This window comes from Notamacropus eugenii, chromosome 4, assembly GCF_028372415.1.
Source record: "Notamacropus eugenii isolate mMacEug1 chromosome 4, mMacEug1.pri_v2, whole genome shotgun sequence".
NCBI classification, from domain to species: domain Eukaryota; kingdom Metazoa; phylum Chordata; class Mammalia; order Diprotodontia; family Macropodidae; genus Notamacropus; species Notamacropus eugenii.
In genome coordinates, this window is record NC_092875.1 from 474,390,868 (window position 1) to 474,415,594 (window position 24,727).

Sequence of the window (24,727 nt, forward strand, 5' to 3'; positions counted from 1 at the left end):
GCTTCCAGCTAGCTTAGGGAAGACTAAGAAGTCAGGTTTTCTAGCTCTTAGTGTTCTACTGTGCCATGCTACCTCCTTCCATCTGAGACATTTTACAGCTTAATCTGAGGAATTTAGATTGGTGAAGAAAATTTAAAATTTTAAACTATGAAGCAAATAATTCTTATAGGATATTTTATTGCTACAAGTAAAGGTGTGGTCCTGCATAAAGGCAAAAGGTAGGGACTAGAACCTCTCTCTCAAGGGGCATCCAGCCCTCCGACTGGGCAGCCATTCTCTCTCAGGTAGTTTCCTCTCCTCTCCTCTGGTGTTCTGCTCAGGGGGAGGTAAACTCCATGGACAAAAGCTGCCTTTTTTCCTTTGGGTTTACTGGCTAGATTTCTTGCTCAAAGATCAAGCCTTTAACCCAATTCACGCTGGATCTCATAGAATGGACAAGACCCCACCCACCTAGCACAGAGTGGATGTAATAACTAAATAGTAATTATTTCTCTTTTACCCAGGAACCCTGAGGGTCTTCCCCTCCCATTTTTTTTTTTTTTTTTTTTTTATTAAAGGGGTCATCCCTTGAGTAACTTAAAGAAGTCTATTCATTGAATGGGTGTATCTCACTCAAAGTAAGATTGTGTAAGACCTTAGCCTAAAATGGCCAAGGTCTCACATTGCATCCTGGGTCATCTCCAGTCATCCTGATGAATAATATCTGGTTACTGCACCCAGATGGCTCAGGAGAAGGAAGTGAGGCTGATGACCTTGTACAGCCCTCCCTCACTCAAATCAAAGTCAACTGCAAGTCATGTCATCATCTTGATGTCATAGTCCTCTTCCAGAATGAAGGACAAACACAAGTGCTAATGAGAAAAGGAAGGGCTAGAAGTAGCTAGAAAGTAGAATTGAAGATTTAAAGTTGGAAAGGACCCCAAGGTCATCAAAAGTCCAATTCCTTATCTTTACAGATAAGGAAACTGGAGCCCCAAAAAGTTAAATAATTTCCCAAGGTCACACAGGTACCCAATAACACAACTACTATTCAAACCTAGGTCTTCTGTGCCCCTTCCACTGTACCTGAAAAAAAAAAAAAACAGCAGAGCACTAAGATATGATTCAAACTTATTCTCTTCTGTTAAATGACAGCTGACTTTATTAATGTCATGAAAGCCGAACAAAGTGAAAATTATATATGTTATAAGGGAAAATATTTCCATGACAACGGACAATGGATCAAAGTAGTGAGTTGTTTAAAGGAAAAAACAGGATAGCTGCAAAAGCAAAACTTAGAGACTCAAAATAGTATTTTGGGGGAGGAAAAAAACCCAAACCAGAAAATAGAGTCCCACCGTCTCTGGGATGAGCAATGCTTAGTGTTTGGGAGTATCTGCAGCTCAGGGATCAAAATAAGTAAAAAGATTTTATGCTTATTTTAAAAAATTGTATTATCACAAACAGGTTTCCACATCACACCCTAAATAAACATAAACATCACCACTCTAGGCCTACAGCCTGTCAGGAAGCGGTTTTGGTTAACGATCGGATTTCAACTGGACTTATAATTTTGTCAATGTAGGGGGCTCCCTTTACCAACACAACTGTTCTGGAACTTGTAGTTTGAGAGAGCTGCCCCAAGCACGGACACACGAAATGACTGGCCCCGGTCACAGAGGCAGTCATGTGTGTCGGAGGGGACAGCTGAATCCAAGCTATACTAATTCTGCTGACAATCACGATTTACGTTGGAGAGGAACCTCAAGAATACAACTCCATCTCAATCAACAAGCCTGAAAGTAAAGGTCTACTTTTGTGCCAGACAGGCTGAAGATACACAGAAAGGGAAACGCGTTCCCATAAAAGCATCTGTGAAATGTGTTTGCAGACGAGCGTACACAAACGCGTACGTGTGAAGCTGGACCTCGTACTTACAGGATACAGTATGATACAAAGCATACCAAGAGATACAAAAGAGATACAAAGTAAACACGCCGCTCCAAAAAGGAAGCAGAAAGGAAAGGCTGGGAAGGCAGGCGGCAGCCCGGACACCGGGGCCGGGCCTCGGAAGAAGCCGGGAGCCCAGGAGGTGAGGGCGGAAGGCCTGAGGAAGGCCGCTTCCCGTGCAGGATCCCGGGGGGCCGCCAGGCTCGCCCCTCCGCCCCACAACCCCCCTTTTCACTCGCGTTGGGAGGAAGAGACAGACGAGGGAGAGCGAAACTCGCCTTTTTAATAGCGACGATCTGGCCGGTGTTCTTGTCCCGGGCTTTGTACACCGTGGCGAACTGCAAGGGAAGAGGGCACACGGTGACTTTCTGCACGCACTGCGGAGGGGGAGGGGAGGGCACGGGGAAGGGCCGGCAGGACCGCGGCCGCACACACGGGGGCCTAGCCGGCGGCCCGGCCCCCCGGCCACCCGCTCCCGAGCCGCCACGCCACGGACGGCGGACGCCCCGAGTGTACCCACCTGTCCCTCCCCGAGGAAGTCGAGCTTCTCGTAGCGCTTCGCTCGTGACTTCACGTCCAACGCCATTGACGCTCGCGCGGAGCCCGGGAAGGGGAGGGGGGAGAGGGAGTTTAAAGCGACCTCAGCCGGCCCAACAGTCACTTCCGTCCTTCGGTTTCCCCCCCAGATTCTTAAAGCATTCAGCCCTCGACTTCCGCGATGGGCGGAGCGATGGTGGATCCCACCCTCTGATTGGGCGTCAGCTACTCCCGCCCCCGCTAGGAAGCCACCAAGCGATTGCTTCCGGGCGTGTGTCCAGCGAATCCCCGCCTCCCGCGGCCCTAGCAACCGCCGTGGCTTCTCTAGTGACTCGGCCTTGTCGCCCCGCCCATCGCCGGAAGTGAAGATGACCCGACGACATGGCCCGGGAGACCGCCGGGGCGGCCACTTGTCACTCGGTTCTGGGCTGGAGCGAGCCGAGAGGACGCGCGGGCAGAGGGCCGGAGCAGCCGCCTCTCCTGGCAGAGTTCGAGCCTTTCTTGGCCGCCGGCTCCACGGGCCGCGTGGCGACCCTTCCCAGCGTGGAGCCTGGCTCGGAGGGGGGCGCCACGCTTGGCCCTGGCGCCCCGCAGCAACAGCTCCAGCCGAGTTCGTGCAGCCTCCTCGCACCCTAGCTTACGCTGGAGGAAACAGACCCAGGCGTCCGCTGTCCACGTGTCAGACAGCATTCCCACCCTGGCCTCTCGGGTCCTGATGTCTGGGGGGCGCGGGGTGGGGCGGGGAGGGACTCCTAAAACTAAGTCTGAGCGCGGGCTGTGCCGGCGGGACCTCGCTTCTTCGGGGTTCTGCTGGTGAGCCACCTGGGCAGTTCCTCACCCTCGTAAACCCATAACCCTACGATTTCAGTGTCTTGACAGCTCCTTCCATTATGTTAGGACGGTGGGGGTAGGGTGGGGAAGGGAGGGAAGAGAAAGCTAAATTACTGAGGGAGCAAAACGAAGGCGCTAGAAGGGTAAGAGCCATAAACAGTCAGGAGAGATGGTAAGAGGGTGAATGAGGTGGCTGGGTGAAGAGAAGAGGATGAGAGGAAAATTAAAGACTTTTCCCCTAGATGAAGGCGAAGATGAGGGAAGGCAGTAAATTACTGGGAATGAGGATGCTGGAGGGATGTGGCATCGAGATTCACGAGGGACTTCACACACGTCACTTGAGATTCACGATTGAAGCACTACAGGTAATGTGACATCCACTTGATCCGCAAAATGAAGCTTAGAAAAACTTTTTGCTCAGGGTCGTGCCAATAGTATGAGACAGGATTTGAACTCAGGCCTGATTCCAAGTGCAACGTTCCATCTACTGAGCCCCACTCTTGATAGAACCATTCCCCTCCACCCCCGTTGTTTTTGGATAAAAGAAATGCAAGGAGTGGAGTTCATGTTGCTAAGATCTAGACTTAGAGGTGGCTGCTTCCATAGAGAACACTATATTTACGTAGCCAACGGTTATGATGGCTGTTTTATGCTTGATCTGCATGTGTCCCAATCATTTCTGAAGAGGAAATGTAATTTGGAAAATCCTGGATAGCTATTGTGTGGTCCTCACCTGTTCTAAGCAGCACTAGGGCAACAGAGCTAGAGGGAGGAACGAGTACAGTGCCCTTAACATCTGTGATTTCGAGTAAAATTTTTATACTAGGCATTTTGAAGACTGCATGATATGGTGGGGAAAGTCTGAGACTAGGAACTAGAAGACCTGGGCTCAGATTCTGTCTGTCACATGATAGCTATGCAATAAGCCAGTCCTGCACTTAACCCCTGTTTTCTCCATAAAGTGGAGTTAAGGCAGTTTTGTGATCTTGAAAGAGCACTGAGTCAGAAAATCTAACCTCAGACCTGAGTTTTGCCACATACTAGGTGGAGGTTTAACTTCTCTAGGCTTCAGTTTTCTCATGTGTAAAAGGGGTTGTAAACCAGTGTTCTCTATGATCCTGTCCAACTCTAAATGATATTATGAAAAATAATTCTGTCAAGCAAGGTATTCTGATGGTGGGGAGAGGAAGTGGAGGGAAGAGTCATTAGAGGTCATCCCCCTCCCCAGCTGAAAGCAATCTATTAAATATTTAGAGGATTATAGGAAAGGTGTGTGACTATTTGAGAAAAGTACCACAGCCCTACTCCAATGGTGCTACATACTGTGCTAGATCCAGAAATGAATAGAAAAGCTAGACTACCTTTGGGAAAATGTGCAGGGCTCTAAATAAATTCAGTATTCTCCCTGAAACAAAAGACTCATCTTTTTAAAACCAATATTCTTCCAGTGGCGTTATATGGCTTGACTCATAAAATGCTACAGCCTCTGACGAACTGAAGCTACGGTTCAGGCAGGAGTCAGTGGAGACAACAGGATGGGCGTAATAAGCAGGCACATGATAAACAAGAATGACTCAGGAGAAACAGCATAAAGGAGACCATCCAAGAAGTGTGTGCCCATTTAAAAAAAAGGATAGGCTAATCACATAAGTTGGTGGATAACTGACGGACAATCTGAGTGTTCCCTCTGTACCCCTGCAATATCAAGAGATCTAGAGGAAGGTCCCCAGAATGTTGGGTGAATCCTCTACCCTAGATTTATGAGGAGATATAGACAAAAGGTGCATAGGGTAAGCAGCCATGTATGAGTTACAATTTGCATTACTAGAAAAGAAAATAGCCAAGTTAATGAGGTCAGATCTATCTACTGGAATACTAGACAGAAATCATAAAATCAATTTACATTTTTATGGTGCCTTATGGTTTACCAAGTACTTACAAACATCATCTCGCTTAGTCCTTACAACAACCCTAACATACACTTATCCAGTGCTTTAAGATTTACACAGCCCTTTCCTCACACCTTTGTGAGGTAAGAAGTACAACTGTGATCATTCTCTTTTACAGATAAAGAATACTGAAGTTCTGGATTTGCCCCACGGTCATCCATCTAGCAGGGACGTGTTTCACTGTCCTAAACTCCAAACCCAGGGTGGTAGAGGTGGTGGTGGTTTCCCCCACGCCATTGTGCTGCTTCTCACGAGGTAGGTACAACAGATACCATTACACCTGTTTTACAGATAAAGGAACAAGCAGAGAGGCTGTGATTTGCCTGAACACACAGCACCCCAAAGGTTGGCTTCACTGGTCCACAAGGCTAACAGGCATTCGAATACCATGAGAGCATGAAAGAATGTGAAATAAGAGGGCGTTTCTTCCCACTTGGAAAAAATTCCCAACAGACAAAGCTCAAGGTAGCATCTAAGCGTGTCAATTTTTGTGCTCCTCTGCCTAGGCACTTACTGCACTAGTACTGCTGCAGTATGTACCCAAGCCTGCTCCATCCCCAAAGCACTTCAGGCTCTAGATTATCTACCCTTTTATTATTGCTAGATGTTAGAAAGCAAGGACGCTGGCTGATTCATGTTATATGAATGGCTCAACCCTCACAGAGACACATATTTTGAAAAGAGGATATCTGTTAACCAAAATGAATCTCAGGCAGTGAAATAATTGAATTTCACTTCACATATGGGCAGGTGAGCCCTCCTCAGGGCCTGTCCCTATGTTCAGTTTCCCTAAATTGTTCCTACTTTTCACAGCTTCACTTTCTGAACATGCAAATTCTCTAAAAAGATAAAGTTCTGTTGTTTTTGTTTTTTTTTTTCAAAATGAACACAGGGCAGCCATATGTACTTAAGGGATCTGCTTTGTAAATTGGACACTGCCAGTATAGTTTCTACTGCTGGTCCATAGCTTTATTCCAACCCAATTCAGTATAGAGCAGTAAAAGAGAGATGATTCTTTACCCTTTTCCTATCTCCTGGATCATATATTTTACATAAAAATAGTAGATGATGAAAAGGAGAAAGAAGCCTGCCCTGCAAGTCAGTTTCCCACAGCATAACATACATAGAAAGAAAAGAGAGTAGTGAGCTGTTTTCTCAGTTATCAGGTAAAGAACAAATTTGTTGTTTAGTCGTTTTCAGTTGTTTCTGATTCTTCACGACCACATTTGGGATTTTCTTGGCAAAGATACTGGAGTGGTTTGTCATTTTTTGTCTCCAAGTCATTGTACAGATGAGAAAACAGGCATCCAGGGTTAATTAAGGGACTTGCCCAGGGCCACAGATGTGAACTCAGAAGGATGTCTTCCCGACTCCAGGCCTGGCACTCCATCCACTGTGCCATCCAGCTACCCAAAACCAAACTGCTCTCAGTGGTAATACGCTAATTATTGCTCACGAATTACATGGGAACCAATAATTCAAAATAGTTACCATTACACAACAGTTTTACCATTCTGATTTACTGAGGTTGGAATATTAGGATGGAATTTATTTAGTTTTATGTGCCTAGATCACCAACAATGATATATTTTCATAATCTGACCTTAGTGGAAAAAAAATCCTTATTATAGTCAGTATTAAAACTTTGGTAAAGTAGAAATGTTATGTCAATGCTTTAAGACACTAACCAATATGTGACAGGGACAAGTGGGAAAATAAATATTTAATTCAATTTGTGCTCATAATACATGATGAAAACATAACAAACCCAAAGGGCAAGAACTTTTTCTTCTCTTAAGACACATGCAGAAGACCTTTTAAAGCACATCCCTCACTTCCATTTCATTTTTTTTTGCCATTTTATGGTTTTTGACAAATACAAGTTTGAAAACTATAATAAAATACAATTTTCATTATTATCCTACTCTCAGTAACACAGTGATCAGTCCTATCTGAATTTTATCCTTCAGAATAGACTGATTCTCATTTAATTTCAAAAGCTTTGGTATCTCTCTTAAAACAATGGTTCCACCTGACTAGTACTTTCCATTACTAAGGGGGAAAAAAATGAAAAATCATGGGAAATCTGATAGGTTACTGGAAATTAAACCTGATCTTTTAACAATTAAATATTAGAGATAATGGAAAATCAAAAAAGTTAATATTCTATCTAAATTACAAAAGAAAAAATCCTACACCTTAAGAAACAATAACTGAAATTCTCAGGTTAATTTAAGGACAAGCTGACTTAGAAACAAATTAGGATATATAAATGTCTACCTAAATTTTCTACCCTTCATCATTTTATACAGAATCTTATATTAAATTGGTTTCATATACAATTTAACATTAGTCATTTTTGAAGGCCTTTATTGTGAAGATAACCAGTCTTTGTCTGACAATCATAAATAATAGGCTTGTCAGCGATTACTCTGGACCTCCACGCTGCAAGAGAAAAAATAAAATAAAAGATTACATAATGTCTCAAAAGATGCTACCATACTTTTATGAGCTAACAAAAGGAAACAACATACTTGAATAAATTCAATCTCTTCTGGAGACATGAGTTTCCTCCTGTATTTCTGAGGTAACATCTTTACTATTTCAGCAGTATCCGGTGGACCATGATGCAATGGCAAAGCTGATGAGCTGTGACCCCCTGAATGCTGTGAGATTGCCGAAGAGTGAGACGGAAGCGCGGATGAGTTTAAAGATCCTGGTACTGGAATTAAGGATTTTAAGATGAGAGAAATTGTCTGGGAACTTGACAATACTTATTTACTGTACTATACAAACCAATCCATTCTTGCAGCTACAATGCAGTCGTAGGTACTAATGTTGCACAGAAATAGCAACTAATATAACAGTTTGGAAAAATCTAATAAACTATTCTTCTTGTGCTTTGTTCTACACACACACACACACACACACACACACAGACACACACAGACACACACACCCACACACCCTCTGCCCCAACCTGGGGTGTGGGGAGCTGCCCTGCCTCCACCCTAATACCCCCGGGAATCTCTCTAAAGTTTTCTTTTTCAGTGCTGGCCAAGGCCTTGCCTGTTGGCCACCTCTGCTGTTTCAGGACTGCTGCCTTCTCTGACTTGTCTAGGTTCCTACTATGTAGGACCCTTAAAGAGGAGGATGCAAACAGGAAAACTGCAGGGCTTTCTTCCATTGTTTTGTTCAACAATGACCGTATCAGTCCCCAATAGCTGGGCAGGGATATTTCCCCACAGTTATGTTTTTAAACTAAAATACTGTGATGGAAGCAGCAAGGCTCAGCAAATAGAGCATTGGCCTTGGAGCCCAAGTCACACTTAGGACACTAAACTGCCAGGCCCAGCAGCGTTTTCTCTTCCTCTTGCTTTCTTCACTGTCTTTGTTTTCAGTAAGATGCATTTGATACCTTCATTTAATATTCCAACCTATTTTAAAAGGTTTGAAAAGCAACGTTGGTTTATTGGTGACTAATACAGTAACACATCATACGCAAAAAGTAGGTCTCATCCTTTGTGACCTGTGTGCAGCAATGGACATAGTTCACTATATTCTTCTCAGGAAAATAGTCTCTTCCTTGACTTTTCTTGGTTTTCTTCCTTTTAATATGACAGCTTCTACGCAATCTAATTTACTGAACCATTCTTGTGCTGCTCCAAAATTGTGGGTATATACACCCCAAGACTCTGCCCTGGGCCCCCCTCTCTCTAAGTTACTTAGGCTGTTCTCATGGGATGATAATCATTTCTATTCAGACAACTCCAAACTCTTAGAGCCCTGGGCCCACAGTGACCAAGACAAGAGTTAAATCCAGTCTCAGATGTTTACTAACTGTGTGGCCCTGGGCAAGTCACATCACCTCTATTTGCCTCCCTTTCCTCATCTGTAAAATGGGGACAATAAAAGCACCTATTTCCCAGGGTTGCTATGAGATCAAATGAGATAATAAATGTAAGGCACTTAGGACAGTGCCAGGCATACAGTAAGCGCCATATAAATGTTATTACTTCTTATTATTTATTATTATATTATTATTATATAGTTAGTATTATTTATTATTATTATATCCAGTATCATAGATCATCAGCTTCCTATTGAGCATTTCCCATTGGATAGCCCATATATTTGAAACTAAGTACGTTCAAAACAACTCAATACATTGTCTCCCAAATGCATCGGTCCTAATAATTTCCCTATTTCTGTTGACGGCGCCACTACTGTTGCTCAGTCATGCTCAATTTTTCACCCTCTCTCATCTCTCACATGCAAGTCTTATCATCTCTATATTTACAACACGTCTCCTATCTATCTCCGTATCTCTCCATTCACAAGGTACCATCCTAGTTCAGCCTCTCCTTATCTCTCACACTATCTTCACACTTTCTTTGAACCCACAGCACTTAGCAGAATGCATGGCCTGTGGGCTTAATAAATCCTTTTTGACCGACTGGACTATTGGAAAAGCTCCTTTAATTGGTCTAGTTGCCTCAAATCTCTCCCCTTTTTTGTTCATCCTCCAAGTAGTTGCTAAGTGATATTCCTAAAGTACATTTTGAGCGCCCCCTGCTCAAAAGGTCCCAGTGTCTGTCTCCTGTGTCTCAGATAAAATACAAAGTCCTCTGTTTCTCACTTAAAGCCCTTCCCAATCTGGAACCAGCCTGTCTTACCAGGCTTCCACACACTATGTTCCAGACAAACTTGCTCTTTCTTGTACATAAAAATGACGTATTTAATTTGTATGTATTTTGTATTTACTTATACTTGCACATGTCATTTCCCTGGACAGGACATAAGATACCTGAGAACAAGAACTGTTGCGTTTCCTTTTTGTTTTTGTATCCTCAGTGCCTAGGCACATAAAAAGTATAGGATGTGACTAAGTAAGTGCTTGCTGACTTGCTGATGCTAACCAGCTACTGTAACCCTTGGAAAGTCATTTCATCTCTACGACCTCAAGCACTAAATCCTTTGGATTTAGTGACTACACTGTTTAGAGAGGAGTTCTCTCAGCAGTCCTATACTCTTTGTCAGCATAGTTAGAAAATACATTACTTTCTTGTATAATTATTTGCAAGAAATAACAGTTATTAGAGATTAATTCTTGTGCACTAATTTGTTGTACTATGTTAGTCACAAATAGCTCTACGTCACCTATCAAACATCCTTAGCAAATATGTTAGAAGCAGTAGCTGGAATGAAGGTATCAAGGGCATGTAACTGGAAATAAAGGAGATTGTAGAGAAAGGAAGGGGGACAGAGAAACTTCCAGGGCCTTCTTCCATTTGATACAATTGTTGCCAACGTTGTTTCCATGGCCTAGAAGTCGAGAGAAAAGAGGGAGGGAGGTCATCAAGCTCTACATCCACTGATAGGGGTGAGGTTCAGAGAAGCATCTGGAATCTTGCCCATGGACAGGGACAATGGAAAAAGAAACAGGAGAGAGGAGGAAAGGGAAAATGGGAAAGAAGTGCTGCATTCATAAGAAAAGGAAAAAAAATACCTAGAAGAAAATTACATTCTGGGTTTCTTCTCCCCTGCCCCCATATTTCTGACATAAAAACTCATTATCAACGAAAAGGAAGAAACGTTCTACCACCATATCATCATTGCCTCCGTGCCACCTTCGGCTATTTCCAAACTTAATAAATGCCTTATATGGCTACCATTGGGTTTAATGCTGAATAATTAAAAATTAGAAGAAAAATATATGTTAGAGAAAAATTGGTCCTAGATTTCCCTGGCATTAGAATAGCTGATTAATAAAGACTTGTTGAATTGAATTCACTCTATTCCGCTAACACCCTCTAAGATACCATGACTAGCTTTAAAAAAAAAAAGGTTACCTGGTTTATGATGACAACATACAATCTTATGATAAGAGCGAGTGTGTTAATTTGAGGGAAGATGGTACTTACCATTCAGTTTGGGGTAGCCTTTTCTGTCAGGGAACCTTATTAGTGGAGTATGTGGCTTGACTACCTAAAAAGAAGTATAAAATAGTATGAGAGAAATACTACTTGTAAACTCAGAACAGTCATTACAAAAGTGTACCATGATTAAGAAATTATCTATTACACTTTATAAATGATTTACCTTGCCCAAGATATACGCTATTGTTTCTAACTGCTAAATTTGCACAAGTCAAAGATCCAGTGACCTCGAAGGCTAGCTACTTTCCATTTAATTTTCATTCCTCTACCCTGCCCTCCCCAACCCCCTAGAACAAAGTAACACGATGGCTTGGACGTATTTCCTTTGCAAGACCACTGACATTTCCATGATCACAACATAGAATTCACTTTCTCACGAGAAACAATATTTGAAGTAAATAGCAACATTCTAGAAATTTCAGGAATCACGTAACATACTTCCATAAATGTGTACTTTTGTAATATTTTATACTTTAAGCATTTTCACATTTGAACCTTATGGATTCCCTGTTAAACTGAATTCTATTATTTGCATGCAAATACTTTTTCTGGAAAAAAAATCTGTCAGACGGGCTAAATGGGTTGTTCAGATTCACTAAATTAGTTGACGGAGAGAATTATGATTAGTATTCAAGTCTCTTGAATTCTTGTCTGATGCCTTTTTCCTCTATACCAGACTATACTTAGTTTAGCATAAAAGAAAAATGTACAAAAAAAATAAAATTAGTAAAATATTTGAAAAAAATAAACATCTTTAGAGAGCACTATTTCCTTTGGGCATAAGGCTACAGCTATTGTAAAATAATAATTAGGGTGTGAAGTCTTAGGAGTTGGAAGCAACAAGATTCTAATTTTAAAAAGTTCTATTTTTTTCAAAAAAGTTAATATTTTTTTAAACACTAAACTCATTAGATAATCCCTTTAATAATTAGATGATCCCTTTCACCATAAAACCCTCCCCAATGGCAACAAAAGTAGTTAAGAAAAACCTCCCAAATCGGCCAATGTGCAGCATTCCTCACCTGTAGTTCATAATTTATTGAAAAAGAATAAGTGTGTTACACTAACCTAAAACCAACACTGGTCACAGCACTTGAGATGATTATGTTGCCCTTTACTACTGTTTTCAATTATATTATCAGGGTTACTACACATACTGTTCTGGTTCTTTCTGCATGCAGTATCAGTTCATACAGATTTTCTTAAGTTTCTCATATTAAAAATTTCTTGTGGAACGATAAAATTCCATAATATTCATACCAGCTTGTTTAGCCATCACCTAAAAAGGAAGGGTACCTACTCTGTTTTTCCACTACTGTGAAAAATGTCTTCATGACTATTTGGGCATGAATGAAACTGCCACTGACATCTTTGGGCTATAAACCCAATAGAGAGTTCAAGGGGTCAAAGAGCATGAAAAGTTTAATATTTTCCACCCAATCCCAAAATGGTTTGACCATACAGATATCTGCCAACAGTGTATATACATGCCTGTCTTCCTGAAGCCCATCTGATACTCACTCTTTTAACCTTTTATCGTCTTTGCCAGTTTGAGGGTGAGTCCTCAAAGCTGTTTTAATCCGCATTTCTCTTAGTGTTTGGGGGCATTTTTTTTCCTTATGGTTGTTGATAGCTTCCATTTCTTCTTTTGAAAACTTTCTTCATCTTTAACCCACTAGCAAATCTATTGGGGAATGACGGCTATCATATATTTGAATTAATTCCTCAAGAGAGATGTCAAATGTTTTATGTTTTGTCAGAAGCAAGGAATTTTTCCTAAGTTATAGCTTCTCCTATTCTATCTTCATTGACCAGATTCCCTAAATACATTTGGGGCTTCTTTTGGTATACAAGATACTAATCCAAACATATTATCTGCCAAATAACTGCCCAGTTTTCCCAGGAGGTCTTGTCACATAATAGGAAGTCTTACCAGTAGTTTGTTCCTGGGTATAACAAACCTTGGGGTTATCATGTTCCTTTGCTTCTAGGTGTTGCTTATCTAATCTGTTTCTCCAACTTCCATTGTTGTTTTTTTCATCAGTGCCAAATAGTTTTGAGGATTACTACTTTATGATACAGTTTGAACCTAGCAAAACTAGGCATCCTTCATTCCTATTTTTCTTCATTATTTTCCTTGAAATTCTTAACATTTTATTCCTCCAAATAAATTTTATTAGTTTGGTAATATTATTACTATCACGCTAAATCTATATAAATTAGGCAGTGTCATATTATATTGGCACAGCCCTACGATGAACAATAATTCCCTTTTCAAACTCTCTTCAATTCAATCCATGAAGCTCTACTTTTTAAACTAAAGTGACCTATCAATTTACTTATAACATATTTCAATTGGTCAAGGACCTCATCAATGAAGTCCTTTGAAGAGTAAAGATGGACACGCACCCATTCCTTCTTCTGAGCCATCACTGTACGTGTCTTCTTATAAATCCTCCAAAGGGGGTGTACAAGGTGCAGGACTTTCTCTAGGTTTCTTAACATCTAGTACCCGGGTGGTCAGCAGGCTACATACACATTCACAATGTGACCGCTCACCTCTTTATAGAGTCACACATTTCTTTGATAGAATCTTTTATGCAGCTTCTTGCAGGGTCTGTTACATGATCCAACAGTTTCTATTCACTGTGCATTTCTCCATGGTCTTGAGACGACCCAAAAGTTCGACTCTTTTAGGGCTGCAGTATTTTATGATTCATAGGTATTTGTCACCAGATGAATACTGGTGTTGAAAAGGATTTTTATTTTAGGGAGAAACTTAAGTTTTTATTGAACATGTTGGGCACTATTTCATATGCAATCCATACCACTCTCCTCTTTCACTCATTTTAATTCTGGACCCAGCCTCACTGTCTCTCTGAGGTATCTGTTTAAGAGATATACTGATGGAGCAGATCAATGAATTGTATCATAGCCTACAAGCAGATATCAAACTCCTGGCCAGTGGGCCCAAGACTCCTAAATCAGATTAAAATATAATTGAGAAATTTTTTAACAAGATAAAAAAATACAACGTAGATAAGTGTTAATTTGTGGTTTTCTAAGTCAATATACACCCAGCAAAGATTCTTTTTTTAAAAAAATATTTTTATTTATTTTGTTAAATATTTCCTAATTACATATAAAAATTTTTTTAACAATCATTTTTAAAAATTTTGAATTCCAAATTCTCTCCCTCCCCACTCCTTGAGAAGCCAAGCACTTTGACTGTAATTATACATGTGAGGTCATGCTATTTCTATATTAGCCATGCTGCAAAAGAAAACAATAAAAATAAAGTTTAAAAAATGCTTCAATCTGTATTCCGAATTCATTAGTTCTCTCCGTGAAAAGAAATAGCATTTTCCATTATGGGTTCTTTGGAATTGTCCTGGATCATTATCTTGATCTGAGCAGCTAAGTCTTTCACAGTGGATCAAAGAATTCTTTTCTATTGAGTTTAACAGCCCTGGTTTAAATAATAGATATTCTCCATCCACTTGATTTCTTATATGGATTGTTAGACTGAACTCTAATGACAGTGAATCTCACTTAGGAAGCTCTGCAGCATTCCAAGGCTTCATACTACAGTGTAACATCATCTCCAAAGAGAAGCATCTGGAGAGCCCCATCATCTATAGGAATCCCTCCACCTACTGGACTCTACACCAGCATTTCATGATGGTTTTCTTTTTTCTTCTTCAATTGATTTCACTGAGCATTTACTACAGTCACCATTCTTCACTAGATTAGTTAGTGGTCTAAGGAAAGGAGAAAGTTTTCAAAAGATAAAAAACAAAATTGTCAACAATCATAAGGCAAAAATGTTCTAAATCGCTAAGAAATGCAACTTAAAACTGTGAGGAATCACCACAGATTGGCAAAGATGGTAAAAAGTTAAAAGAGCCAATACTGAAAGATTATGAGAAGAGAAACATACACTGTTGACAAAGCTCTGAACTGGTCAAACAATTCAGGAGATCAATTTGGAATTACTGAGGTCTGCAATCAAGATGACCTGAATTAAAATCTGGCATCAGACATTTACTAATTGTGTGACTCTGGGCAAGTCACTTAACATGTTTGCTTCAGCTTCCTCATTTATAAAATGAGAAAATAATAGCACTTATCTCCCAGGGTTATGAAGATCAAATGACATATAAGAATTGTTAAGCGCTTAGCATAGAAGTGCTATGTAAACATTAGCATTATTATTAAAACAAAGTACATGTCCATCCATTTTAGAGGACAGCAGCACAAATGCATGAATTTAATGAAATGTTTCAGTTCCTTAAGGAACGAGAAATACAATATGATAAAACCTAGACGAACTCTTACAGCTTGAAGAAACGAGAACCAGGAGAACAACATACATAGTGACCAAGATAATGGAACGGAAGACAATACCAGAGGGCAATGTAATCAGCTCCAGGCCATTTAGAAGAGGGAATGGCATGGAATGGGACTCAGAGGTGGGAAAGCGTTTAGTGTCCTGAAGATATTACCTTCAATGTCCTAGACCAGTGGTTTCAAACTCAAAATAGAAACAGGGCCACTAATCAGTACAAAAAGATCCCTGCAGGCCACTATTAACTTAGTTTTAAAACATGTTATCCTGGTCCAACCATTCCAGAGAATAATCTGGAACTAGGCCCAAAGAGCTGTAAAACTTTACACATCCTTTGACCCAACAATACCACTTACTATGTTTGTACCCTAAAGAGAGAGTTGTATTGAAGGGTGTTACTGGGAAATCAAAAAAACTTTTTTTTAAAAAAGAAACATTATGGCAGAATAGAAGTGCCAAAGGACTAGAAAGAGGCAAGATGTCCTTTAAAAAAAAAAAAAAAGGAGGAGAGGGGAATAGACTAGTCTAGAATTTATAGGGTTAATGAACTTGACTTCAGTTCCTGGTAAAATTTTAGCACATGTGATTAACAGGAAGACTTGTGAGCTTTTTAGATCACAGATTTAGAATTGGAGACTTTAGAGATTATCGAGCAATCAATCTTTCTTTTTACAGCTGAAGAAAGTAAGGTCCAGAGAGGTTATACAACTAAGGTGGTAGGATACAATAGGAACCCAGGTCTTGATTCCAAGCCTGGTACATTCCTTAATATACAGCACCGTTTAATGTTAACCATGCCAAGTGGAGTGCCCCATGGAAATGTATTCTTAGCTTGTGCTACTCAACATTTTTATCTATGACTTGGATCAAAATATGCATGGTTTATTTATCAAATTATCTAATAACAAGGCTCAAAGAGAAAACTAGCAAGCTATGTGAGAGATTCAGGATCCGAAAAGATCTTAAAAGGCTAAAAAGAATAGTCTAATAATATGAATTTTTTTGTTTTTCAGTTGTTTTAGTCATGTCTGATTCTTCAAGAGCCTATATGAGGTTGTCTTGGCAGAGATATTAAAGTGGTTTGCCATTTCCTTCTCCAGCTCTTTTTGCAGTTGAGGGAACTGTGGCAAACAGGGTTATATGACTCGCCCAGTGTCACACAGCTAGTAAATGTCTGAGGCCAGCTTTGAACTAAGGTCTTCCTAACTCCAGGCTCAGGGCTCTGTTCCTTGCACCATGTGGCTGCCCCAAAATATTCAGTTCTATTTTGGGTTAATAAAACAGCATGACTTCACAAGTATAAGATGAAAGAGATGCAGCTAGAAAACAGTTCTTGTGATCCAGATTGCAAACTCAAAATGGGTTAACAGTGTGACCTGGCAGTCAAAAAAGCGTTAGTTTCCAGAATGAGCTCAGAAAAAAAGGGGGGAAAAAGAGCAGCAAAGCATTAAAAAAATGAGAGGAGAGAAGAATAAAAGCAAGAAATAGTACAGTTTTGAAAGTTGTCAAATTTATTATATATTTTTAAAAAATAAAGTTCTACATAAAAGAGATTCAGTTAGATGTACAATCCTCTTCTTTCTATTATGTATATGGAGATGCTCACTTGATTTAGTGTTTCAAATCCAGAATGTAAAAAAAAAATCCCCAACATAATAGAATGCTATTTCAAGTGACATAAAAGCAGGTACAGTATCCACAGTGAGGGAGGTGACAGTCCTTTCTACTCCCCCATTGTGAGACAACAGCTGGAGTATGTTTTGAACACATTTTTGAGGAAGGGCACTGACAATCTGTAACACATCCCAGGAGAGTAATCAATACCCTATGGGACTCCGTTAAAAGAACTGGTTATATTTAACCAAGAAAAGCCATGATATAAAAAAGGGGAAAGGACCTACATGTACAAAAATACTTACAGCAGATCTTTTTGTGGTGGCCAAGAACTGGTGCCCATCAACTGGGGAATGGCTGAACAAGCTGTGGTCTATGAATATAATGAAATGCTACTGTTGCATAAATGATGAGCAGGATTATTTCAGGAAAACCTGGAAAGGCTTCCATGAACTGATGCTGAGCGAAGTGAGCAGAACCAGGAGAACACTGTATATACAGTAACAGCAACACTGCTCGATGCTCCACTTTGATTGACTTAGCTCTTCTCAGTAATACAGTGATTTAAGACAATGCCAAAAGACGCATGATGGAGAATGAGACACATCCAGGGAGAGAACTATGGGGTTGAAATGCTATCAAAGCATACTACTTTCACTTTTTTTGTGTGTGGCTTTTCCCCTTTTGTTCTGTTTCTTCTTTTACAACATGACTAATGTGGAAATATGTTTACATGATTGCATATGTACAACCTATGTCTTGGGAAGGGAGGATGGGAAGGGAGGATGGGAAGGAAGGAGAAAAACTTTGGAACTCAAAAATATTATGAAAAATGAACATTGAAAACTATATAATTGGAAAAAAATAAAATGCTATTTAAAAAAAAGCCATGGTAGCTGTCTTCAAATATCTGAAGGTCTATTGTGTGAAAGAGGGATTAGATCCTCTATACTTTACTTCAGTTAACAAAATTAGAAGCAATAAATCCAAGTCTCAAAGGATCAGATTTCAGCATGATGTTAAAAAAAAAACCCACAAGCTTCCTAAACATTATAGGAGGCCAGATCATACATTTAGAACTAGAATAAACCTCATCAAAAGCTATCTAATTCAACCTCCTCATTTTGCAGATGAGAAAGCTGACAACCAAGGAGATTAAGTGATTATAAAGTCATATAGATAAGGAAGTAAAATAGTAGAGGGGTCAGCCAGGTGATGTAGTGGCTAGAGTACCAGGCCTGGAGTCACAAAGACTCATCTTCCTGAGTTCAAAGCCAGTCTCAATCACTTCCTAGCTGTGTGACCCTGAGCAAGTCACTTAACCCTCTTTGCCTCGGTTTTCCTCATCTATAAAATGAGCTGGGGAAGGAAATGGCGAATCACTCCAGTATCTCTGTGAAGAAAACCACAAATGCGGTCACACAAAGAGTAGGACACTAAAACAAATGAACAACAACAAGAAATAGTAAAAGCAGTATTTCTCCTCAGATCCTACGGCTCCGAATCCAGGGTTCTTTCTGTGGTGAGCGATGCCTTGGGAGTGAGGGTAATCAAGAAGGCCACTTAGCACCTGGGCTATATAAAAGCCTTGGGGTCACACACGTTTGGCTTAGTTAACAGTGACAGCAGCTGACACTGAGAAAATGCAAGTGTGAACCACACAACAAAGAAATGTGAAAAATAACTTAGGTTTTATGAAGCCCACTTTAGAGCTGAAGAGACAGGTCTAGAAAAGTTACAAGGCCTACCTATGGTCTCCAAGCTAGTAAAGCATGGGAAGGAGAATTCAATTGCAAATCTTAGAGAACTCAAGTCCAATAGTCTCTCTCCACTATGTTACACTGACACTCTGAGGTCCCTTCACCTCCCAAATTCTATTCTCTGAAATCTCCAAATTTCCCTCTTCAGTTTAACTCAAGAGTTGAACTTTACAATAACTTCCCTGAAACTTAAACCACACAGTACAAGTTACCTTAATTTTCTTCCTTTAATTGTCTACCTTGAAATTTCTCTCTGTCATTGCCCATCCACCATTCTTATCTTTGAAGAGGAAGCCTCCCTCCCTTTGCTAAGATTATCTCTTCCATTTATCAGCTCCACTGGGGCTCTTGATCTCAACCTCTTAGCACTGTGTTCCAACAATTCTCTTTTCACTTGTGAACAAACAAGCACGTTAGGGGCTATGAATGGTGGGACCACAGTGGAAAACTGGTAGAAATTATGAAAGAAAAAATCATTACTCTGTTTACATCCCCCTTGCACCACAGATCCGACAGCCAAGCATATACCCCAAGAAGAAGGGAGATACACAGACACATCCATATGTATAGATGCATGTACGGAGGTAAGTAGATATAAACAAAATATCCACAGTGGAGCTTTCAGTGGTAGCAGAAACACTGGAAACAATGTGGGTATCCACAGCTTGGGGAATGACTGAACTATTATGGCATATGAATATGATGGGATATTGTTATTACCCCAAAAAAGAGCTATTAAATTCTGAGAAACATATGACTTGTACGGAATGATGCAGAACACAGTTAAGAAGAACCAGGAAAAATGTATATACAATAACTGAAATCTCATAAAGAAAAACACTGTAACAAAAGGCAGGTGAACTCAATGACCAATCGTGGTTCTAGCGGGAAATGTTGAAATGCATACTCCCCCAAAACAGCTGTATACTATCCAGGCCCTGTGGGATGGCTTGACAACTACTTTTATTTACTTTGAGTGAAGCTATAAATTTCATTAAGCCTCAGTGTCCTCACCTAAAAAATTCAGAAAATGCCTTTTAGAGGTAGGCACTATTATCGATGATCAATTAAGAGTATGAATTAAGAATCAACCTTTAACCAAGAAAAATGTTTCAAAAGTTATTTTGGGATACAGCTGCAATGGGGAAAATATACTTTATATTAAAATTAAAAGCCAAAGAGCAAAAGGATGGATGAAAAAACACAGAAATATAGCTAACAAAATTTAGCAACTGATAAGGAGAAGAAAATACTAGTTAATGAGGGAGTGTACTATTCCTTCTTCCACAAACTTCCTTCCATCTATATAGCTTAGCCAGTTAAATCTAATAATCTTTCAAGGCTCAATTCCAAACACCATTTAGCTTTTCTCTGATACTCTCCTCTCCAAATGGAACACTTTTTGTGGTCTACTCAGTATTAGATCTGAATGCATGTTCTCCCTTAGTAGATTATAAACTATTTGAGTATTATCAATGAATAAGCAGCATTTATTAAGTGCCTGATGTAAACCAGGCCCCATAACAGGTGCTAGGAATACAAAGACAGTAACAACATAGTCCCTGCTTTCAAGAAGGTTCCCCTCTATTGTGGGAAACAACATACGTAAATGTGAATGTAAAATAGATACAAAAAAATAAATGTAGTTTTAAGGAGAAAGCGAGGAACTAGGAAAAGTAGCCCAAAGAAGGTGGCACTTGGGCTCGACTTTAAAGGGAGCTAGAGCTTTGAAAAGGCAGAAAGGAGGAGGAAGTGCCTCCTAAGCCTGGGGACAGCCTGGGCAGTGTCATTAAAGTGGAGACCAAACATCCTGTGTTTTGATGAGAACATCATGTGTGTGAAGCTGAAGCCAGATTGTGAAGAGCTTTAAATGCCAAGTAGAAAAGCTTGTATTTCATCCATGAGGCAAAAATAGGGGGAGCAAGGGCAGGTTTTTGAGCAGAGAGTATCATGGTCAGACTTGTGTTTTAGGAACAGCTTCGATGACTGTGTGGAGGATGAATTAAAGAGAGTAGGAATTGCAAGCAGGGAGATCAATTAGGAATTGTTTGCCAATAATCTGGATGAGGGGGCCAAGCCAACTGAACCATATAATGGTGACCGTACAAGTGGACTGAAGGGGACAGATTCAAGAGCTCCTGTAGAGATAAACTGATGAGACTTGGCAATGAAGTGTTATAAGGACTGAGGATGATTCTAAGATTGGGAACTTGAGTGACTGAAAGGATGATGGTGTCATCTGTTCAAAGAGGGGGTGAGTTTAGGAGAAAAAATAAGTTGTATTTTAGATATATCAAGTCTGAAACATCTGAGAAATCCAACAGGCAATGTCTAAGTGTAAGTTAGGAATCTGATGCAGACGGTCAGGAGACTAAGGTTGGATATAGATTGTAAAAGCATCTACATAGATGATTTTAATAATGGCTTGACGGTCTGAAAAGTGCATTACATATATTGTCTCACTTGATTTTGTGAGGCAGATGCTATTATTATGCCCATTTTAGAGGCTTGATTGGATTCACACAGTTAATAAATGTCTGAGGCAAGATTAGAACTCAGGTCTTTCTGACTCCAAGTTCAGGAAAATATTCACTGCACCAGCGAGCTGCCCCAATTATCACCTCATACAGTCTATAAGAGATAATAATTATTATCTCTAATAAACAGGGCAGCTAGGGGGTACAGCAGATAACATAACTGAACGTATGAGAAATAAGATCATCCAGGAAGTGTAAAGAAAGGAAAATAAGGGATCATAAGGAGATGCTTTAGTTGTCTCTCTCATGTCTAAACAGTTCAGTTTAGATACTTTCAGTTGGGGAGAAATTGAAGACAATCAGCAAAGCAGACCAAGGAGGTACCGGACAGACCAAGAGTAAGGCACGTGGGGGTTACAAGCCCACAGGATACACATCCACTTAAGGTTTACCAACTACTTTCCTCACAACCACCATGAGAATATAAAGCAAGCATGATCCCCATTTGTGTGTGCATTCGTCCTTCATTGACAAAGAAGACAATGCCACCGGAAAAATAATGACATGACTTGACCTTGACTTTGTTTTGAGTGAGGGAGGGCTGTGCAGGTCACCAGCCTCACTTGTCCTGCAGAGCCATCTGAATCCAGTGACCAGATAATCCTCAGGATGACTGGACATGACCCAGGATGAGGCAATTGGGGTTAAGTGATTTGCCCAAGGTCACACAGCTAGTGAGTGTCAAGTGTCTGAGGTGAGATTTGAACTCAGTTCCTCCTGACTCCTGCACTGGTGCTCTATTCACTGCACCACCTAGCTGCCCCATCCCCATTTTACTAAAGAGGGAAATGAGGCTGAGGTGCAAAATGCATTGCCAATATTCTAATAAAAGTGGCTTAAAGTAAATTCCAAGCCAGTTCTCCTTTCTTCTCTTATAGGTTTTATCAAGCTGCCTTGAGTCAGGAACTGAGTTCTCACTTCATCTCTGGATGTTCTTCAGCACACAGCAAAACTCTTAGTGTGTATTCAGTCCACAAGGAACTGAAAATATTGGGGAACCTCAGCATCTTCTACACAGCAATAATGATACCCAGCATTTACACAGCTCACACCTGCCCTATGAGCTAGACTCTACGTCTCACAGATGAGGAAACTGAAGCCTAGGAGGTGACACATACATACACACACGCACAGACACACGCACACATAGGCACACACTCAAGCGCACACATATACACACACGCTCACTCCCACGCACATACACTCACACACACACACCCTCCTCTGCCCAGGAACACGCGGCTAGGAGGCACGCGAGGCTGGGGAGTTGCCCCAAGGGCCGCCCGCAGTCTTTCGGGAGGGGGGCTGTTTCCACCACCAAACCCTAAGCTCCCCGGGGGCAGGGCGGTCCTTTGCCCTTCGGTGTATCCTCAGGGCCCAGCGAGTGTCCGGCATGCCGGCGGTACTTCACGTTTCCAGGGACACAAGGTCCCAGGCCGGACCGGAGGGCAGGGGTCCCTCCAGGCCGGAGTCCTTGACAGCCCGCACTGAGTGTCCTCCCGGACCGGCCCCTCGTTTCTGTCCCGCCCCCTCTTCCTCCCTATTGGCTGGGACGGGACAGCCCCTGCACTGTGATTGGCTGTGCAAGAATTGGGAAAGCGAGGGCCCGCCTCCCCCCGCCAACACCCGGGGGTAAAGCTCCAAGCCCCAGCTAGAGGACGGCGAGAGGAGGCCGGGCCGGGCCGGGCGGGGTAGCGCCACCAGCCCAGGCCAACTCGCCCCTCGTCCCCCGCCGCGGCCCACGCCCCCACACTCCCCGTACCGCCGCAAGGGCAGCCGGGCGTAGGATCCAACGTCCACCTCCACACGCTCCCCGCACGGCTTCCTCACCCTTCGGGAGATGGTGCCGGCGCCGCCAGCGGCCCCTCGCCCTCCCCGGGGGCGGCGGCTATGGACCGAAGTCTGTCCAGCCCCGCCTGGGGGCCCAGAAAGGCGACCCCGGCTGTTTTACCTGCACGACCCGGGTGGCCGCAGCCATCTTGCTGCCCATGGCGACCCGCAGGCTTGTAGCGCTTCCGGGGCAGAGCGAAGGACTGCTAGGACTCGGCGGCGCCGGGCGAGGTTTTCTGTGGCGTCACTCACCACGTGGCGAAGACGAGGCCCCGCCCGCCCCTAGACCCGCCCACCCCCGAGGCCCCGCCCTCCCCAAGGCCCGCCCACCTCGAGGCCCCGCCCGCCCACCACGAGGCCCCGCCCTCCCCAAGGCCCGCCCACCTCGAGGCCCCGCCCGCCGCCGCTGTCTCGGGCTGCTTTGGTCCTTCCAGCCGGCGTTTGTTTCGCCCTTTGTGCATGAATTATGATCAATCACTTCCAAAACACATTTTCCGAGGAAAAAGACTCACATGGATAAAAATAGGCAAGCTTCCTGTAGTGGCAAAAGTCCTCAAAAGTCAGAGAATGGCTTTAAATGATGAAGCCGGGCTGGGGAGGGCAGGAGGAAGGATACACGGGACACGTCAGTGGCTTCTGTCTCCTTGTCAGAAACAAAGTGTCAGCACTTGCGACTGTGGCACGCTGCTTTCAATGAAAGTTTTATGTATCTTTGCAAAGTACAAATAAAAACCGCTTTTAACATTCTCTATTAAAATACTGTTTCAAATTTCTTCCCCACCCCTTAGATGGCAAGCAATTAGATAGAAACTATGTATATCTATTTATGTCCGTATATATGTTTAGTCATGCAAAACGTTCCCATATTAGCCACGTTGCAAAAGTAAATGGACAAAACAAAAGAAAAATGAAGTTTTTTTTTTTTAAAGTAGGTTTGGATTCTTGCTCTGAAGGTGGTGACGTCTTCATGTGTCCTTTGGAATTGCACTTGGATCACTATTATTGAGAACAGGTGTCTTTCATAGTTGGCCATCATGTGATACAGCTGCTGCTATGGACAGTGTTCTCCTTATCCTGTTCACTTCATTGTGAATCAGTTTATGTTGTCTTTCCAGATTTTTCTAAAAGCATCCTTATAACGCCATAGGATTCCATCACGTCATCACAATACAACTTGTTCAGCCATTCCCCAACTGATGGGGATCCCCTCCATTTCCAATTCTCTGCTACCACAAAAGGAGCTGCTATATTTTTGTAAAGATATTTTTCTTTGCAAAAGAATATTTCTCTTCCTTTTTAAAAAAAAACTTCTTTGGAATATAGATTTGGTAGTGGTATTGCTGGGTCAAAGGATATGCAAGGTTTTGAGCATAGTTCCAAATTGCTCTCCAGAATGGTTGGATCAGTTCACACCAGCAGTGCATCCCCATTTTCCTACAACCCCTCCAACATT

At 41.7% G+C, this 24,727-nt stretch overlaps 3 protein-coding genes across 3 annotated transcripts in view; 1 reads left to right on the forward strand and 2 right to left on the reverse strand.

The window, feature by feature from the left end:
* Window positions 1–2,584, reverse strand: part of CDK7 (cyclin dependent kinase 7) — a 25,112-nt gene extending 22,528 nt beyond the window's left edge. The window contains exons 1-2 of the mRNA XM_072606447.1: window positions 2,450–2,584; window positions 2,208–2,267 (exon numbers count right to left, since the gene is read on the reverse strand). Coding sequence (XP_072462548.1) covers window positions 2,208–2,267; window positions 2,450–2,515 — 126 coding nt within the window. The 5' untranslated portion in view covers window positions 2,516–2,584. The remainder of the gene's footprint in view (window positions 1–2,207; window positions 2,268–2,449) is intronic.
* The window catches only part of LOC140502722 (uncharacterized), a 20,860-nt gene extending 12,728 nt beyond the window's left edge, over window positions 1–8,132 (forward strand). Inside the window, exons 2-7 of the mRNA XM_072606658.1 lie at window positions 1,871–2,130; window positions 2,219–2,441; window positions 2,484–3,279; window positions 3,540–3,662; window positions 5,365–5,501; window positions 7,855–8,132. Of these exons, the coding sequence (XP_072462759.1) occupies window positions 1,871–2,130; window positions 2,219–2,441; window positions 2,484–3,182 (1,182 nt within the window). The 3' untranslated portion in view covers window positions 3,183–3,279; window positions 3,540–3,662; window positions 5,365–5,501; window positions 7,855–8,132. The remainder of the gene's footprint in view (window positions 1–1,870; window positions 2,131–2,218; window positions 2,442–2,483; window positions 3,280–3,539; window positions 3,663–5,364; window positions 5,502–7,854) is intronic.
* KGD4 (alpha-ketoglutarate dehydrogenase subunit 4) lies at window positions 6,955–23,582 on the reverse strand. Its single transcript, XM_072606448.1, has 4 exons — window positions 23,396–23,582; window positions 11,171–11,234; window positions 7,781–7,968; window positions 6,955–7,691 (listed from the first exon to the last, which is right to left on the reverse strand). The coding sequence occupies exons 1-4, from the start codon at window positions 23,432–23,434 to the stop codon at window positions 7,674–7,676; spliced, it is 309 nt and encodes a 102-aa protein (XP_072462549.1). The 5' UTR covers window positions 23,435–23,582; the 3' UTR covers window positions 6,955–7,673.
* Between the last annotated feature and the right edge of the window lie 1,145 nt (window positions 23,583–24,727).

What these genes read in the sequence shown, in the direction of transcription:
- KGD4 (XM_072606448.1), bottom strand. Translation starts at nt 23,434, where the DNA reads ATGGGCAGCAAGATGGCTGCGGCCACCCGGGTCGTGCAG. An exon ending in CGGCCACCCGGGTCGTGCAG is followed by an intron (nt 11,235 to 23,395) that starts GTAAAACAGCCG and finishes ACTTCTTTTTAG; the next exon opens with GTAGTCAAGCCACATACTCC. An exon ending in AGGCTACCCCAAACTGAATG is followed by an intron (nt 7,969 to 11,170) that starts GTAAGTACCATC and finishes CCTTAATTCCAG; the next exon opens with TACCAGGATCTTTAAACTCA.